The sequence below is a fragment of the Sceloporus undulatus genome, chromosome 1 (assembly GCF_019175285.1).
Source record: "Sceloporus undulatus isolate JIND9_A2432 ecotype Alabama chromosome 1, SceUnd_v1.1, whole genome shotgun sequence".
Lineage (NCBI taxonomy): Eukaryota > Metazoa > Chordata > Lepidosauria > Squamata > Phrynosomatidae > Sceloporus > Sceloporus undulatus.
In genome coordinates this window covers 371,397,816-371,414,831 of record NC_056522.1, presented here as the reverse complement: position 1 = coordinate 371,414,831, position 17,016 = coordinate 371,397,816, and the positions used below count along the sequence as shown (strand labels likewise).

At 43.7% G+C, this 17,016-nt stretch overlaps 1 protein-coding gene across 1 annotated transcript in view; it reads left to right on the top strand.

Moving 5' to 3' along the window:
- The window catches only part of PRKCH (protein kinase C eta), a 160,743-nt gene that overhangs the window by 32,163 nt on the left and 111,564 nt on the right, over window positions 1-17,016 (top strand). The window contains exon 2 of the mRNA XM_042447125.1: window positions 5,819-5,882. Within this exon, the coding sequence (XP_042303059.1) occupies window positions 5,819-5,882 (64 nt within the window). The remainder of the gene's footprint in view (window positions 1-5,818; window positions 5,883-17,016) is intronic.

Here is a 17,016-nt window from a genome sequence, read left to right as displayed (position 1 = left end):
GATGTGGATGTACTCGAAACACATTAATAATAATAATAATAATAATAATAATAATAATAATAATAAAAGTTTATTTATATTTCCCGCCTCTTCCTACGGATTGAGGTGGGCTTACAACAATAAACACGGAACACCAATTTCCATGTATAAAATACATCTTAAAATCAAGACAGCACATTTAAATCCATATATCAACATATCATTCACTTACTCAGAATGGGATGTCCCTTCAGTTTTATAAAAGATCAGGGGGATAAGCCCGCCGGAAAAGGTCCGTTTTAATCACTTTCTTAAAAGTTTCTAGATTAGTAATCAATCGGATCTCTACTAGTAAATCATTCCACATTCAGGGTATGCAGAATTTTATCCCAGTTTATTCCGGGTCTGTACTCATCGGTTATTCCCACAGCCGAGACCGAGAATCTTTAAGAAAAACTTGACCCCCCCAAGATCAATTATCCTGGGTTAAGTGGGGTTTTTGGCAGCCCCCCCCCCAACTTAATGGAATGCATTCAAAATGCATGTGGACAACAAAAATTCAACCCAGATTCTACCTGAATTACCATTTATCCAGAGAGTTCTAATGCTTCACCCACCTTAGGATGCCAAAGGATATTGCTGTGGCAATTAAAGAGGAATCATAGCACTATAATTGTGTGGTGTGAAAGGCATCCTGGTGACTGAAGGAGTCCATAAATCTTCTGGGTTGGGCTTGGCAGCACCTCAGTCTAAGCAGTTCATGGGTCATATGTTGGCCAAGCTGCCTATTCCTGTCTATCTGCCTGCCTGTCACCCATGCCCAATGCCTCCAGGCTACTCCCTTTAGTGTTTGCATGCACACAGTCACAGGTTTGTTTCATGATATCTCTGGTTAAAATATCTTTAGATAACAGCAAGTCTGGGAAAACATGGTGCCCTATGACTCTTTTTCAAGGGCCCAAATATCCTAAAGGCACTAGATTCTGTCTGATCTTTGAAGCCATGTAGAGACAACCCTGGTTAGTAGTTGGATGGCAGATCATTAATGAATACCAAGTACCACTGGTTATATTTCAGAGGCAGGAACTGGCAAAACCACCTCTGAGTATTCCTTGCCTATGAAAACCTTGTGAAATTAGTTGACAAGCACATAGATACACATGACTCCTTCATTATACGTGTGTGTGTTGTGTGCCTTCAAGTCATTTCCAACTTATGGCAACCCTAAGGTAAACCTATCATAGAGTTTTCTTGGCAAGATTTGTTCAGAGGAGGTTTGCCATTGCCAACCTCTGATGCTGAGAGAGTGTGACTTACCCAAGGTCACCCAGTAAGTTTTATGGCCAAGTAGTAATAGAACTCTAGTCTTCAGAGTCATAGTCCAGTGCTTAAACCACTACGTCATGCTAGCTCCATATAATTTTTAATATCTGTATTGTGGATTTTAGATGTTATTGCACTTTATTATATAGACAACATGGCTACCTCTAGATGTGACTCCTTTTGGATACACAAAAGATGTGGTGAGATAAGAAAAATGAGTGACATGCTCCGTCTCTCCTCTGCTCACATTTGGGTTATGGAGAAGCACACTCCTGTCACTTCAATGGAAGAAAGTGTGTCTTCTCCCCATGGAAGAAATACAGAGCGGCAGAATATGGTAGTGTGGTTTCAGAACTCGTGTCCTAGGCTGCTACAGATCAAGTCTGCCCCCTGATTCTTCCATTGCCTGGATATGAATTTCTGGTGGCACGCAGCTGAAGGGCCTTAGTGCTTGTGATGCCCTCCCTTCAAAATTGCCTCTCTCCAACAAGTACAGTAGGCACCAACTGTGATAATGTTTAGTTGTTACTTGCTGCCAAGTTTGCATTTTTCTGAATGAGAAACTGCTAAGAACCCAGTCATTGACCATCCCCTCACCCTTGCAAGTCTTGGAAACTCAGGACTATGGCTTCCTTTATTGAGTCAATCTATCTGTAATGTAGGGTACATCTACACTGCACAAATAATGCACTTTGACACCACTTTATAGCACCACCTACAGAAACCTAGGATTTATAGTTTTGTGAGCCACCAGCACACTTTGGGACTCAGAGAAAGTCCTCCTCTGAAGATCTAAAACTTGGGTAGGTTCATATGATCTCTCAGATAGCTCAGAAACAGTATTTGGTACTGGGGTTTGGTATCCACTGGGTTTTCTTCCAAGATCCCTCCATGTATACCAAAATCCCATTAAAGTCCCATTAAATACAATAGGGCAGTAAAATGCTCTCCCTTATATACAATGGCAAAAGCAAGGTTTGCTTTTTTAAATTTGTAATTTTTTAAAAAAAATTCAAGCCATGGATGGTTAAATCCATGGATAAAGAATCTGTGTATATGGAGGGCTACTACAGTTTTCTCTCCCCCACTAGCTTTTCTCTTAAAGTATCATCATGGTTTGTTGAAAGCAAATGCTCATTTCTGGTCTGGTTACAAGTCAAGACAGGAGGGAAGGCAGCTGGAGATCAGAGATCCCTGAGTCATCCCTTCAGAGGACCCTATTTTCAGAAAGTTTTCAACTGTTGCAATTCTTACATGGGGTGTGAGCCCAATGTTTGCCTTCCGCAGCCATGATTTTAAAATAAATAAATAACAGGGAGCTTTTTATAGACTGCATGTGATGAGGTGACTTGAACTTCGGAACATCTTAGCAGAATTGCTATTAAAAGAATGGCAAACAAAAATGTTGCAGATTACTGACCTATATTTTGCACAAAGAATAATGAAATGCAAAATTACTCTGTGCAAAATAAGCCACTGGTGTTCGGTGATTTTCATGTCAATGGGATGGCGACTTGCTCCAGGTTTTAGTCAAAACCTTCAAAGGAGCTTTCCAAGGTGGTAAATCTGATCCCCAAAGATGCAGGGGGAAATTGTAGCTCTTTAAGATCCATGAATATAGTCTGATGATAGACTGAACTCAGCAATTTATTTAATATCACAGCACTGGGGATACTCTGGCTTGGTAGTGTTTACAAGCATTTTCCTCTTATATGCCAATTTTCCCAAGCATTTACCCCCCTACTGTATGCATCTTATATACTAATTTCTATAAAATATACCTTCTGGTACTTTTTTTAGAGGGGCGGGGAATCAACTCTGCAAACTTTGATTATGTTTTGGCCTGTATGTTAGCCTGGGAGGTGTGAATTTAGGTTAGTTTGTACTGAAATACAAACCAGGCAAATTTCTCTCCCATCCCTAGTAGTAAATATTAACATTATTCTGGTAGAAATAATACGCAATATGGCAATTTATGAAAAAAAATCCATGTTGAATGACATTATAGAGATAGTCGGAAGAAAAGTTGATGTTGTTTCAAGAAACAGAATATCAAGTATCACTATACTATATCAGGGTGAGGTTACTGATAATAATTATGATCTTTTCCCTTTTATTCGCCATCCATACATGAACAGGAGAATGGTGTGACTTTGGTGCTATTAGAGCAGTGAATCCACTTTGGGATTTATTAGATTTTAAAACAACTATCCAAGGTACTAAATCCTATCGCTGAAAATGGGCTCAGAATCTGAGATAACTCCTTTAAAGTTTGGATTTAAGCCCAGAGTGGATTCACTACCTCAGTTACATTACAGCCAACTACTTCCTGTGGTACCAAACTAGATTTCTTCAGATTTTGGATTCTTTCTGAAAGGAAGGGCAGATTTTAAAACTTTGGCTGCATCTGCACTGCAGAAAATAATCCACTTTAACTGCCACGGGAATTGTAGTTTGTTATGGCCCCAGAGCATAACAGACAGAGAAGGCTAAATGTCTCACAAAACTACAGTTCCCAGAATTCCATACCATTGAGCCATGGTTAAAGTGGTGTCAAACTGGATTTTTTTTCTGCAGTGCAGATGCAGCCTCTGAGTAAAGGAGGGGATCTTTAATGGATCCTTCTTGATCTCAGTGTGCATGGATGGAAATGCATGCATAGAGGCAAAACATGCCAGCTTGTTGCTTTGTTTCTGCTATTTGCATGCCACCTCACCACTGTGTTGGACCATGCAGGCAGCAGCCCTGCTTCAGAACTCGCTTCAGAACATTGAGGCTGGCTATTGTTAACTAAATGAATAGCCAGATAGAAAGGAATCTTTAAGCCTATCTTTAAGCATGAAGTTGAATGCTGAACACAGATGTTTCAAGCCCATGCCCACCTGTTCTTCTCTGTGTCATAATGAAGATGTGCAGGCCTTCTGGAGAATTGTTAATGGCTACAACAACAACAACAACAACAACTAATAATAATAATAATAATAATAATAATTTGTATTCTGCTTTTTCACAAAGGAATCAAAGTGGATTCCAACAGTATAAATAAAACATCAAACAATTAATTTAAACCCCCCAAAACCCCAACCCTCCCCCAATCATAAAAACAGTGATCAATCCTTAAAAAGAGATTAAACATCAAATTTTTAAAAAACTATCCAATAGGAATACATTAACATTTCAGGCAGATTAGCAGAAGAAATGAATCTTCCTCTAGAGGAGGGGGGACGGGGGTGATAGTATCAATCAATTTTGGTATCGGTATCAATAGAGGTGGCAATAGAGGAGGAAGGCAAGTCTAATAAATCTAATGGATCTAACCTAGTCTGGGAAGGCCTGCTGGAAAAAAATTGTCTCAATAGCCTTTTAAAAGGCTTCCAAGGTGGCAATATGGTGGATCTTGTCTGGCAGGTCGTTCCAGAGCTTGGGAGCAGCTGATGAGAAGGTCCTCTGGATCACCGCTGAATGTCTGGTCTTCTTAGGTTGTAGCAGATTCTTCCCAGAGGACTGGAGTGTGCGGGGAGGATTATATGATTCAAATTGGTGGGATGCACCTCCATCCTCAGGCCATGTTCTGTCACTACTCCCTCCTCACACTCTTTTGCTGCATGGTGTTTTTAAATATATTACTGACTCTGGGATGCATGATTCCAACTCTGGAAGAGGGGGATACAGACCCTGTTCAGACAGTAAGCTGCTGACAGATCTAGGTTTAATTTATCTGTACACTCCCTCTGCTTTTCAACCTATAGATTTCTACAGAAGTGGCAGAGGCAGGAGAAGTGAGGAACAAATCCATAGGATCATACAGTTGGAAGGAACCATAAGGGTCATCTAATCCAATCCTTTGACATGCAGGGATCCACAACTAAAGCACTCCAACCTCTGTTTAAAGACCTCCAATCCACTATCTTCTGAGGCAGTCCATTCCATTGTTGAGCAGCTCTTACCCTCAGGAAGTTCTTTTAACTCTTAATTTCCATTACAGTATATTCCTTAGAAACACATTAATACTTAGGTAGAATTTCTTGTAATTTGAAACTATTGGTTCATGTTCTAGTTTCCGAAGCAGCAGAAAGCACACTTGTTTCATATACTACCAGTTATCCCTTGAGATATTTAAAAATAGTTTTAATATTACCTCTCAATCTTTTCTTCTATCAAACTAAACATACTGAACTCTCCAAGTCATTCCTCATTAGGCTTGGTTTCCATACTTTCAGTTGCCATTCTCTGGATGCATTCTGGTTTGTCAATATCCAATTGCAGTGCCCAAAACTGGACACAGTAATCCAGGTGAAGTCTGACCAAAGTAGAATAGAAGGGTACTATTACTTTACTTGATCCAAACACTATACTCTTATTGATGTGGCCTAGAGGTGCATTGACCTTTTTAGCTGCCACATCCACTGTTGACTCATGTTAAGTTTGTGGTATACTAAGACTCCTGGGTCTCTTTCTTTGCATCCTTATTCTAAGCCTCCTTTGAGCATCTTTTCCTCTCCTCTTTCTCTTACAGGTGGACCTGGAACCAGAAGGGAAGGTGTTTATCTCAATAACCCTGACGGGGAGCTTCACTGAGGGTAAGACCGTTTCTCCCTTTGGTTTACTAGTCTTATTTTTTTAGCCACCCATTGCTGCAAGTGAATGTCTCAGGTGGCATCTGAACACAGCATGAGAATGCAATAATTGCCCAAAGATCCATGGAGTCTTTGCATCTTTGTCAGAATGACTTCAGGAGATGCTTAGATGGGAGCAAAGATCTTCTTTTAACAAGCTCAGGCTACACACTAGGGGCAAAAGTGTGTGTCTAGAGATCTAAAAATGCTGGGAATTGGTCTTTTGGAAGGATGAGTGAGATTTGGGTCAAATAAGAAGTGTGGGGAGTTACTCCATCTTTGATTTGTCTGCAGTTTATTGTTTTGAACCCTATGAGGATGAGGATAAGTCGGGGATGCTTTGATTGAGAGTTCCTGTGTGGCAGGGGATTGGACTGGATAGCCTTTGTGGTCTCTTCCAACTCTATTATTCTATGATTCTATGATTCTAATAATAATATAATAATAATAATATATACTTGACTATAAGTTGACCTCATGTATAAGTTGAGGGCAAGTTTGGGGGCAAAAATTATGGCTTTTGATATGACATATGGATAAGTTGAGGGTACTACTAAGGGTATAAAACAAAGGATCTAAAGGATGAAGCAAAGGGAAACAATACCAAAGAACTTACAAAATTCCAGCAGCCATAACTCTTTGTGATCACCCTAGAGGCTGCATGGATGAGAGAATAAGTGTTTCCAGGACAAACTGCTCTTGCCTTTCACCGGGGGATGTTATCTGATATTTTAATTAGAGTTAAAAGTACAGTATTTACATTGATCCATTGATAGGTTGACTCAGGTTTTTGGGGTCAAATTTCTGACAAAAAATTCTAGACTTATGCATAAGTATATACTTGTCCTATGAGGAACAACTTAGGGAGTTGGGGATGTTTAGCCTGGAAAGGTTAAGAGGTGGATATTAGAGCCCTGTTGAAAGATGTGAAGGATGTCTTATGAGGATGGAGCAAGTTTTGTTCTGCTGCTCCAAGAGACTAGAAAACCTGACAATGAAAGGCAAGCCCAGGAAAAGAGATTGCCAAACCGAAAGATCAACCATTAGAGCGGAGCTGACCTGACAGTAGGGCTGTGGTTGAAATAGTGGAACGACACTCCCTTGGAGAGTGATAGAGTCCCCGTGTAAACCTTGGAGGTTCTTTAAAGCAGAAAGGACGCGATGGCGCATACTGATCAGGGGATGCTGATTTGGATATGTTCCTGCATGGCAGGGAGGTTTGGACTGGAATGAGCGCCTAGTGGTCTCTGGATCCAATTGCTATGAGTTCACAGCTTGTGGTTGTTTTCTTACCGGACACCGGGGGGGAGGAGAAAATGAGGAAAAAGGGGGGGAAGAGAGGGGGGGGGGGGGAGGGGGGAACCCGCCTCGCCCAAGGCTTGAGGCAGTGAACAACATGTTTTTTGGTGGGTGGTTTTGTGGTGCTTATGTTGAGGGTAGCTAGAAGACGCTTATATCCTGAATCTGTTCGCCAGCATCTTCGTGACTGCATCGATCAGAAGATGCTTGTGCATGGAAGAGAGTGGGGTATACATAGCTGGTGGATTGAGAGAAGTGATTGCATGCTAATCGGTGTATATGTTTCTGGTGTTGAATGGCAAAGGCCTACAAGGGGTGTCCATACTGTAATTGACCGTGGTTACTCCGGGAAGCCCCCTCATCCGGTTGGTTTTCATTTGCATTGTGCTGGGTCCGGAAGTTGGAGTTGTTCTCTGTCCTGTTTCAAATGTCCAGTGTGGTTATGGATTATCAGTGGGCTGTCCCGGTGCATTCCGCATCTGGAAGACTAGCAACGCTAGCGACCTAAGGTGTTGGCATGATCCAGAATTATTAGTAGTTTTTTTTTAAACAGCATTGTTAATGGCCAGGATGGTTTTACTAATGACGTTCTGCACGGCTGGATTTTTCCTGGCAGAGCCAGTATGTAGTGGCATCTTCTATGGTCCTGATTTTGTGTTGAACACGGGGATTGGTCCCTATGTAGACTTGTCCTCAAAGACTGCCGCACTGCAAGCGTAAACTAGTGCATGAACAGTGCAGCCATGAGAGAGTCTCTTCTGCTGCCCCCTTCCTTCACTGAGCACAGCATGTTGCTAGAGTTGGTTTGGTAGACAGTTGGAGGAAGTAGATCATACCCCACTGTCTTTGCCATGTCCAGCATTCTCTAAAGAGGCCAGCCACCAGATGCTGGCAAGACATCAGGAATAAACTCTCTAGAACATAAATCTCATAGCCTGAAAAACCACAACAAAAACTAATGGATCGCCGGCATGAAAAGCCTTGCAAAATTCACAAAGGACAACATTAGATGAAAAGACGTAGAAAAAACTAACCATGACAAAACATAAACATGAGGATTAAAATAGACCATTACACGATAAAATGCATCCATAGTAGATAATAGATCAATGTAAAATTAATGAAACATAGAAATCCATAGAATCATAGAATCATAGAGTTTGGAAGAGAACCGGCAAGGCCCATCCAGTCACACCCGCCTGCCATGCAGGAAATGCCAGATCAAAGCATCGTCGACAAGAGGCACATCCCAGCCTCTGTTGTTTGAAAGACTCCCATTAGGAGGAGATTCCACTAACAACCTCCGAGGAATGTGCGGCATCAACGCTGTCGAACAGCCCTTACTGGACAGGAATATTACTCCTCGAATGTTAAGGTGGAAATCGCGTTTTCACTGTAGCTTGCAATCCATTGCGCCGCGTCAGAGGCGCTCTGGAAGCAGCAGAAAAGCAAGTTAAGTTGGCTCCCTCCTAGCAATATGACATCCCTTCAAGTATTATAAATAGGGGCTATCATAATCACACTCTTAACCTTCTGCTTTCTTCCCAGGCGAAACGACCCAAGCCCCGATCGTTTCCTCAAAGGAGCAAGGAAAGGGTTTCCATGACCTTTCATCTCACCAGTTTTAGATCGCGAGGCCCGCACCTTTGGACACGCTCCAGTTTCTCAATGTCCTTTTTTGAATTGGTGGCAGCCCAAGAACGGACACAAATATTCCCAGGTGGGGAGCCTGACCAGGAGCAGAATACCAGTGGGCACTATTACGTCCCTGGATCAGATACTGATACAGTCTAGGATGCAGAGCAGCCACAAAGCGGCAGTGGCCCTGTGTTAGCTGCCGCATCAACACACACGGGTGACGTCATAGTCAACGTGTGGTCTACTTGGACTGCCAGATGCCCTTCATCATGTTGTCTCCCTGAAGCCAGGTGTCTCCCCATCCGACTAGATCTGGTGCAGGTTGCAGTCATTTTGTGCCCAAGTGCAGTGACACGTTACATTTCTTTTTCCGCCCTGTTGAAGTTGCATTCTGTGTAGCTCTGGCCCCAGCTTTGCTAGTCTGAATTCAGGAGGTCATTTTGGACATTTTGAATCCGGTCCTCTGGGAGTATTAGCTGATCCTCCTAATTTGGTGTCATCTGCAATTGTGATAAGTAATTCCTCTCCGCCAGATTTTTTCGCTCCCAAGATCCATGTGATGAAAGATGTGGTGAACAGCACTGGGCCCAGGAAACAGAGGTTGAGGTGTGTGTATGGTTGGACTGGTCCCTGCAAGGAAGGGTTACAATGTTTCAGCTTTTAAAAAGTGTTAATAATAAATAAATAATAAAATATTTATTTTTATCCACCTCTTCCATTTTTGGGATCGAGCGCGGTAACACAAAATCTTGTAGCTGGATTAATTCAATAAAGAAAGCCACAGCCCTGACTGCAAAACACGAGAAGAGCTGTTGAGCACCTGGTGCTCTTGGAGAACTCTACATCATAAGGACGATCTAAGTTGAAGCCAACATAAGTCAAGCATAGAAATAATCAATTCAGCTTTGGTAATCCTGCACCTGCAATACTGTGGCCAGTTCTGGGCCCACAACAATAAGGATATAATAAGCTGGAGGCATGTCCAAGGAGAACAACAAATGTTTAGCCTGGAGAAGAGATGAAAAGGTGATATGACAGCCCTATTAAATATTTAAATATTGAGGCATGATATTGAACAAGCATATTTTCTGCTGCTTGCAGGAACTAGGACAGTGAAGCAAGGATGCAGCTACACAAAACAGATTCCACTAAACATTAGGAAGAACTTCCTGACAGGAAGACGATCACAATAGAAGCAGCCTCAAGAGAGCAGGGACGCCTCCCTTGTGAAGGTTTTACAAACAGAATGGCCAGCTTCAGGGGTGCTTTGACTGTGTATTCCTGCATGGCAGGGGGTTGTTGGACTGGGTGGCGCTTGGGGTCTTTTCCAACGTGTATTTTGATGATTCGTGAATATAGACAGATTTGACACCATTGCAGAGGAAGACGTGTGTTTTGCTGCAGTCTCTGACCCGGTCCTAATTGCTGATTGACATTTTTTCAAAGCTCCTGATAGTCTTCTTCATGATCAAACAGAGGACTGTGTTCTAAAAAATATACATCTGGTCACCTGCGCATGTATATACCTATAATTAGATTTTAAGGTGACCCTGTTGTCAAGTGAATATTGCCTCTAGAGGCTCAGTTGTGCTAGTGAATTCTGGCTTTGAGCAAAAACACATTGTTTTTGAATTAAAGCCTTTGGGACCTGACTGATTTCATCCAAATCTGCATACCTTTATGGTTTAATTGATTTAAATTGGTCTTCACTTGGCAGATTAAAACACTTAGTATGTTTTAAATTAATTCTACTCTTTCTATTTTAAGTTGGTTAAAGTGGCCATGGCGTAATGATTTGAGCATTGGGACTACAACTCTGGAGAACAGTGTTGACTACCTGCCCAGCCATGGACACCACGGGTGATGGGGGCAAGTCACACTCCTCACAGCCTCAGATGAAGGTAAGGGCAAATCAACTCTAACAAACAAATCTTGCCATGTTAGGTTCACTAGGGTCCCTCATGACAGGCTCCCAGATAGGTTTACCTTAGGGTCACTGTTAAGTCAGAAATGACTGAAGGCACACAGTAAAAAGCAACATATCCAACAGGATCCATCTCTGTACCCTGCCATCTTTTTACAGCGAAAGAGTCTGAGTGTCGCAAATACTAGTTTTAAGGCCAATTTAACCGTTTGCAACTGAGTAAAAAATGCTCATAATACCTTCTGTGAGTTTATGTGCATAATTATATACGGTATCACACCAGAATATGCACAGCCCCTCACCCGGGTTTATTATCTATTACCTTATATCAGTGAGGAGAATATGTGTTTGCTTGTGTCAAAGCGCTAGACTGAAATTAGTCTAAAATTTCCAGATTTCACAAACTAGAGCCCATGCTGGCTAGGAGATCTTGTGTTTCAAATCCAGAAAACAGAAACTTTTCCTAAATCTGGTGATACACAAACAGGCCCGCCTAAGAATCAGTGATTGTATTTGTTTCAGTAGAAGTGACTTAATATGATATATTTGACTTGAATTTATTAATGCAATATAGTCTTCTCTACTGTGAGTCACTGTCAGCTGCAGCAGTTCTGCTACAGAAATATCCATGATTCAGACACAGTAGGAAAAAAGGTAGGAGTTGAGACTGCCTTTTTTCCCTTCTGTCTCAATCCTTCATAATTATAAATCTTGAGATTTCTATGACTACCTCTCTGATAGTTCAGAATGCCAGATTTTGAACCCAGCTAGAGAGTGAGAGCATTGAAGTCTGCCCATTCTTTTCCTCTGCCATGCTTATCCTGTCACCTTGAACATGAATATAAAGAATATCACATATTTTCTCACTTTGATCAGAAAGGCCAGCGCCAACAACATTAAGACATCTGGCGGGGAGGGGGGCAGGCTAAAGCAAGCTATGAGATTTCCACTGGCATGATTGTGGAAAAGACCCCCGCAACCCTGCCACTAAAGCTGCATAAGTGTTGTGCCCCACCTTTAACTTAACGCAAAGAAAATACTTCATACCATAATTGTCCACCTTGTTACCAGGGCAAAATGTGGAAAACGAAATTCAGCAGACCAACGGTACGGACACACTGCAGGACAATCAGCCCAAAATGTAGACATTGAAGAAAAAGGGTGGACCTAAATGTCCTACATTTTGAGCTGAGTTTTGTCCTCATGGCCCTACGTTTTGGTCTGGATTTGTCCTACATTTTGTCCCTGGAAAGTGGACAATTATGGCACAACCACATGAGCGCACAACGGAATTTTCAATCTTTAAGAGCGCTCCATATCTCAGACCCTTCGTCCCCAGAGGGCTGAATACTGTTCCCACACAGTCCCAAGCACTCCCAAGCAACTGAAAGAACTTGAGTCCCACCAGATATTTTTCTGCTCCTGCTTATGCCTCTCAGCATGGCTACAGAGTGGCTAAGCAAGCTTTAAAGAGGCCTAAATCTGTGGCCTCTCTGACAGAAAGCAAAAAAAAAAGAGTGTTTCAGTACAAAACATCATATTTTGTCCAAAAGTCTACTGTATTATAGAAGCATAGAACTGAAAGAGTCCACAAAAGGCATCCAGTCCAACACCCTGCCATACAGAAATACACAATCAAAGCACTCCTGACAGATGACCATCAGCCTCTAGAAACCTCCAAAGAAGAGGAGGCTTCCATCACAATCCCAGGCACTGTCAAACAGCTCTGTCAGGGCATTCTTCCTAATATTTTGGTGGGATCTCTTTTCCTGTAATTTGAATCCATTGCTCCGTATCCTAATCTTTGGAACATCAGAAAGCAATCTTGCTCCATCCTGAATATGCTTCAAATATTTAAACAGGGCTATCATATCTCCTCTTAACTGCCCCTTCCCCAGGCTAAACATACCCAGCTCCCTAGGCTGCTCCTTCTAGGGCATGGTTCACCATTTTGGTCGCCTTCCTCTGGACACGCTCCAGATTTTGAACTGTAGTGCCCAGAACTGGACACAGTATTCCAGGTGAGGTCTGACCAAAGCAGAATAGAGTGGTACTATTAACATGAAGTTTTATATCCTATGATTTGAAGGAACTTGAAGAGACAGTTATTTCCAGGATATTTAAAACCATTCCATGAAGTCTTCATCAGTTTGCAACTTTGAACAAAGAACAACCATCTCTTCAATTTCCTTTAAGTCATAGGGTCTAAAACTTCATGTTCAATAATATCCACATCAAAAACTCCATGCCTTATAAGGACTTCATGTTTTCCTTGAATGGACTTATATTCAGTATTTAAAATCATTGGACATTACACCTTATCAATATTTTGGTCCATTGATGGTATTTTTTCCTCAGGGACAGTATGCCTTACATTGTGTTTGCTTTGAGACCGTTGTTGTTGCGTGCCTCAAGTCATTTCTGGCATACGGTGACCCTAAGACAAACCTATCATGGGGTTTTCTTGGTAAGAGTTGTTCAGAGGAGGGTTTCCATTGCTTTCCCCTGAAGCTGAGAGCTTCTGACCCGCCCAAGGTCACCCAGTGGTTTTCATGGCTGAGCTGGAAATTGAACCCTGGTTTCCAGAGTTATAGTCTAGCACTCAAACTACTATGCTACGCTAGCTCCTGAATTGCTGCATGATTATTTTCTAGATGGTAGGTGGAATAATAGAATATATTGTTTACATGTCATTATTGTTTAACTATATAAGACTGTAAAAAAGATTATTGCTATTTTTGATACCTAACTCAATTAGTAGTAAATATATGCAGTTTATAAGAGCCGCAAATATTTGCATTGTCTACCTAATGTTACATGAGTAATAATTAGTACCAGACTTTCCCTGTTAGTCTGGTACACTACTTGGTTTAGAGACCTTCTGTGTAAAGGGTACATTGCCCCAAATTTTCATTTGAGTTGCTATCCAACAACATCCATAGAGTCAGATTATTTCCCCCATAGTCTAAAGAAGTCTCAGTGAGGAAGAAGAGAAGAAAGAGGGTATCTGAAATGTTTTAGCCACTCAAAAGCACTAAGAGTACCTAGAGAATTCCTAGGAAAAATGAGAATTTGAACAGTAAAGTTTCTGTAACACCTTCTCTTAATCCCTGTGCCAACTTGGCCTACTTCTGTGTGCCTTAATAAAGGCAAACAGTGTACTGTTTTCAGTACAGTGGAATATTGATTCAGACCCTGTATTTCATCTGGGGCAAAGACAAATGGAGGCTCTTGTCAACACAAGCAGATAAAGGGGAGCAACTTCAGAAAGCTGGCGGGGTAGCTAATGTGATTTTAAAGCACTGCTGCCTGAATATTTCATAGGACAAAGCCAGTTGTGCCATACTTGCAAAAGGTGTACCTGCCTCTGAAGAGCAAAAGAATCTCTCTCACGTATTGCCTGCCATTGGAGTACGTGCCGAGTATTGGAAATGCTGACAACAAAGCACTGAGAAGTTTCTGGGGAGAGAATGATCCAAAATATCATGGGGTTATTTTTCTTTTATCAGAGAGAGGAGGACAGGCAGGCAGACAAGGAGCAAGGACTGGGATGTATTTAATTATTTGGGGGTCTAGACTGGTCTAGTCCCTCCTGTAGATTTTGCTTTTCTGTATGGAGGGCTTTGATGATCCATTCATACTTGTCTCTGACCACTGGAATTAGGCAGTGAATGTGTCACTGTTTAAACTGTGATCCCATCAGAATTGTTATCAACTGAGAGCAAAAAATTAAACGGTGTACCTTAAGGAACATTTCCCCCCACCTTTTGGAGTGCTAGGGTTTGGTTGAGGTAGTAAATTAGAGTCTAATCTCTGTCTCATTGCTTCTTCAGATAATCACAATGCTGGGAATGCACTAAGCCAGTGGTTCTCAAACTGTGGGGTGGGACCCCTGGGGCAGGGGCAGGGGCAGGGGCAGGAGAGTTGCTAAAGGAGGGCACAAGACTTAGAGGTAGGGTTACCACATTCCACTTCTTAAAATCCAGGCACCTAATTTGCATATAAAAAAAAATCTAATGATGCAAGTCATTCTAATTTACATTCTAATTATACAAATTCAGCACATTCATGGTTGCATTTTTTCATCCACTATGTTTAGTCTTCATACCATTTTAAATGTTAGAACTGATCTGACAGAAACAGTACAGACCAGTGTTTAAAGTGCTGGACTTGGAACAGAGAGATCCAAGGAGGCATTCCTTATGTATAAGAAATGGAAAATGCTTCTGTTTTCTCTTAAGATGCCAGCCACAGATGCAGGTGGAACGTCAGGAATAAACTCTTCTAGAATATGACCACATTGCCCGAAAAACTCACAGAAAACTATGCTTCTGTTACAATTGTGGCTAATGCTTACCTTTCTTTTCCTCTCCCATCCAGACTCTATGCTATCCCTGCCAAGAATAGTGTTAATAGGGCTGTCATCACCTGGCTTTTCTTCTCATTGTTGCTCTCTGTTCCTGTAGAGAGGAATAAAAGGAGGAGAGGGGAGGGGGAGTTTCTGTGCAAAGACTGAAGACTGAGGTCTTTGCCAAATGCAGCCTAGAACAAAGGAGGAATCCAGGATCTGCTGCCTCAAACATGTCCAGCCAGCTGGGACATTTTTTAGACCCTCCAGTCTGGGAAATTCCCGGTTTTCCGGGTTGCATGTCAACCCTGCTTGGGGGTCCTGATCCCGCTTCTTTCTCCTCTACTTCCCAAACTTTTTCCATCCTGGAGGGGAAGAGAAAGGCAAGGAGCACAATTGGTGTAGTGGCTTCAGCCTTAGAGAGGAGGAGAAGGAGCAGGAGAGTAAGGAAGCTCACTGGTTCATGGCCGGTATGCTCACTTACTCCAGTGTACCCTAGATGTACGGCGGCCAAAGGAATGCCAGTGTCTGTCATGGCTCCTGATAGTGGAGAGGCTTGAAGCACTTCTTGCTCGGGGCTGCTGCTGTCATCGGCTTTTGGCAGGGGCCTCTCGGAGGCAGAGCAGAAGCAGCTTTGGTGGCTCCTCTCCTGAGCAAATGGCACGCCAAACCAGCTGGCCATGGAGGAGCAGTGAAAGTGCACTGCTTCCTGCAAAGTGCTGGAGCAGAGCATGTGTCTTTGGTCTCCATTGCCCTATGCCACCACAACCATCCTAACCCTAACCCATCGAGAGGTGGTGGTGGTGTCTACATGTAGCTGTAAAGGGTATCAAGGGTAAAATGTTTGAGAACCACTGCACTAAGCTTTCTTAGAGTGTCCATGCTATAGCTCAGGGGTAGGCAACCTCCGGTCCGCGGGCTGGATCCGGCCCCCGGAGGCCTTCCTTGTGGCCCCCGCGAGTGGTTGCCGCCGCCGCCGGGCGAAAAAATGGCAGCGCCCATAGCGACAAAAAGCCGTGCTGGTCGCTGCCATTTTTTCACCCAAAATGGCGGCGAGCCCATAGGCGAAGTCTCGCGAACTTTGGCCTCCAGGAGGCCCATTGCCACGGAGCCCTCGAATAGGGCTCCGGCGGCGCATCGGGCCTCTGGAAGGCCTGCTGAAGTCGTCGGAGCCCTATTCGAGGGCCCAGCGACGGCACAGGCCTCCTGGTGGCCCATGCCTTGGCTGGCGTCCTCGAATAGGCTTGACGGCGCATCGGGCCTCTGGAAGGCCCGCTGAAGCCTCATAGCCCTATTCGAGGGCCCCGCAGCCGCATTGGGTCTCCTGGAAGCCCGATGCATCGCTGGCGCCCTCCTACAGGGCTCTGGCGGTGCAGCGAGCCCATGGAAGGCCCGCTGCCAGCCGTCGGAGCCCTATTCGAGGCCCCAGCAGCCGCTTGGGTCTCCTGAGGCCCGATCATGCTGGCACCCTCAACAGGGCTCGGCAGCGGCAGCGGGCTCTGGAAGGCCCAATGCCGCCCCCGTCGGCACTATTTGAGGGCTCTGGCGGCGGCAGCGGCCTCTGGAGGCCCTATGCCGTCGTGTTGCCCTCCAACGAGGGTTCCAGCGGTGGCAGCGGGCCTCCAGAGGCCCGGTCCGTCGTGGGGTCCTCCAAAATTCTTTTTTGCCAGCCTCTGACAGGGCCTGGGGCCCCGTCAGGGGCCTGCAAAGATGGGGAGGCCTGGCCCCCGAGGGTGAAAGCTCCACCCCTGACACATGGCCCCGCCCCAAGGGTGGAAGCTCCACAGCGCTTCGGCCCCCAGTCGCCTGAGGGACAGCAACCCGGCCCCCGGCCCAAAAGGTGCCTACCCCTGCTATAGCTTAACTTGGGCCGAGTCCTTTTAAACCTT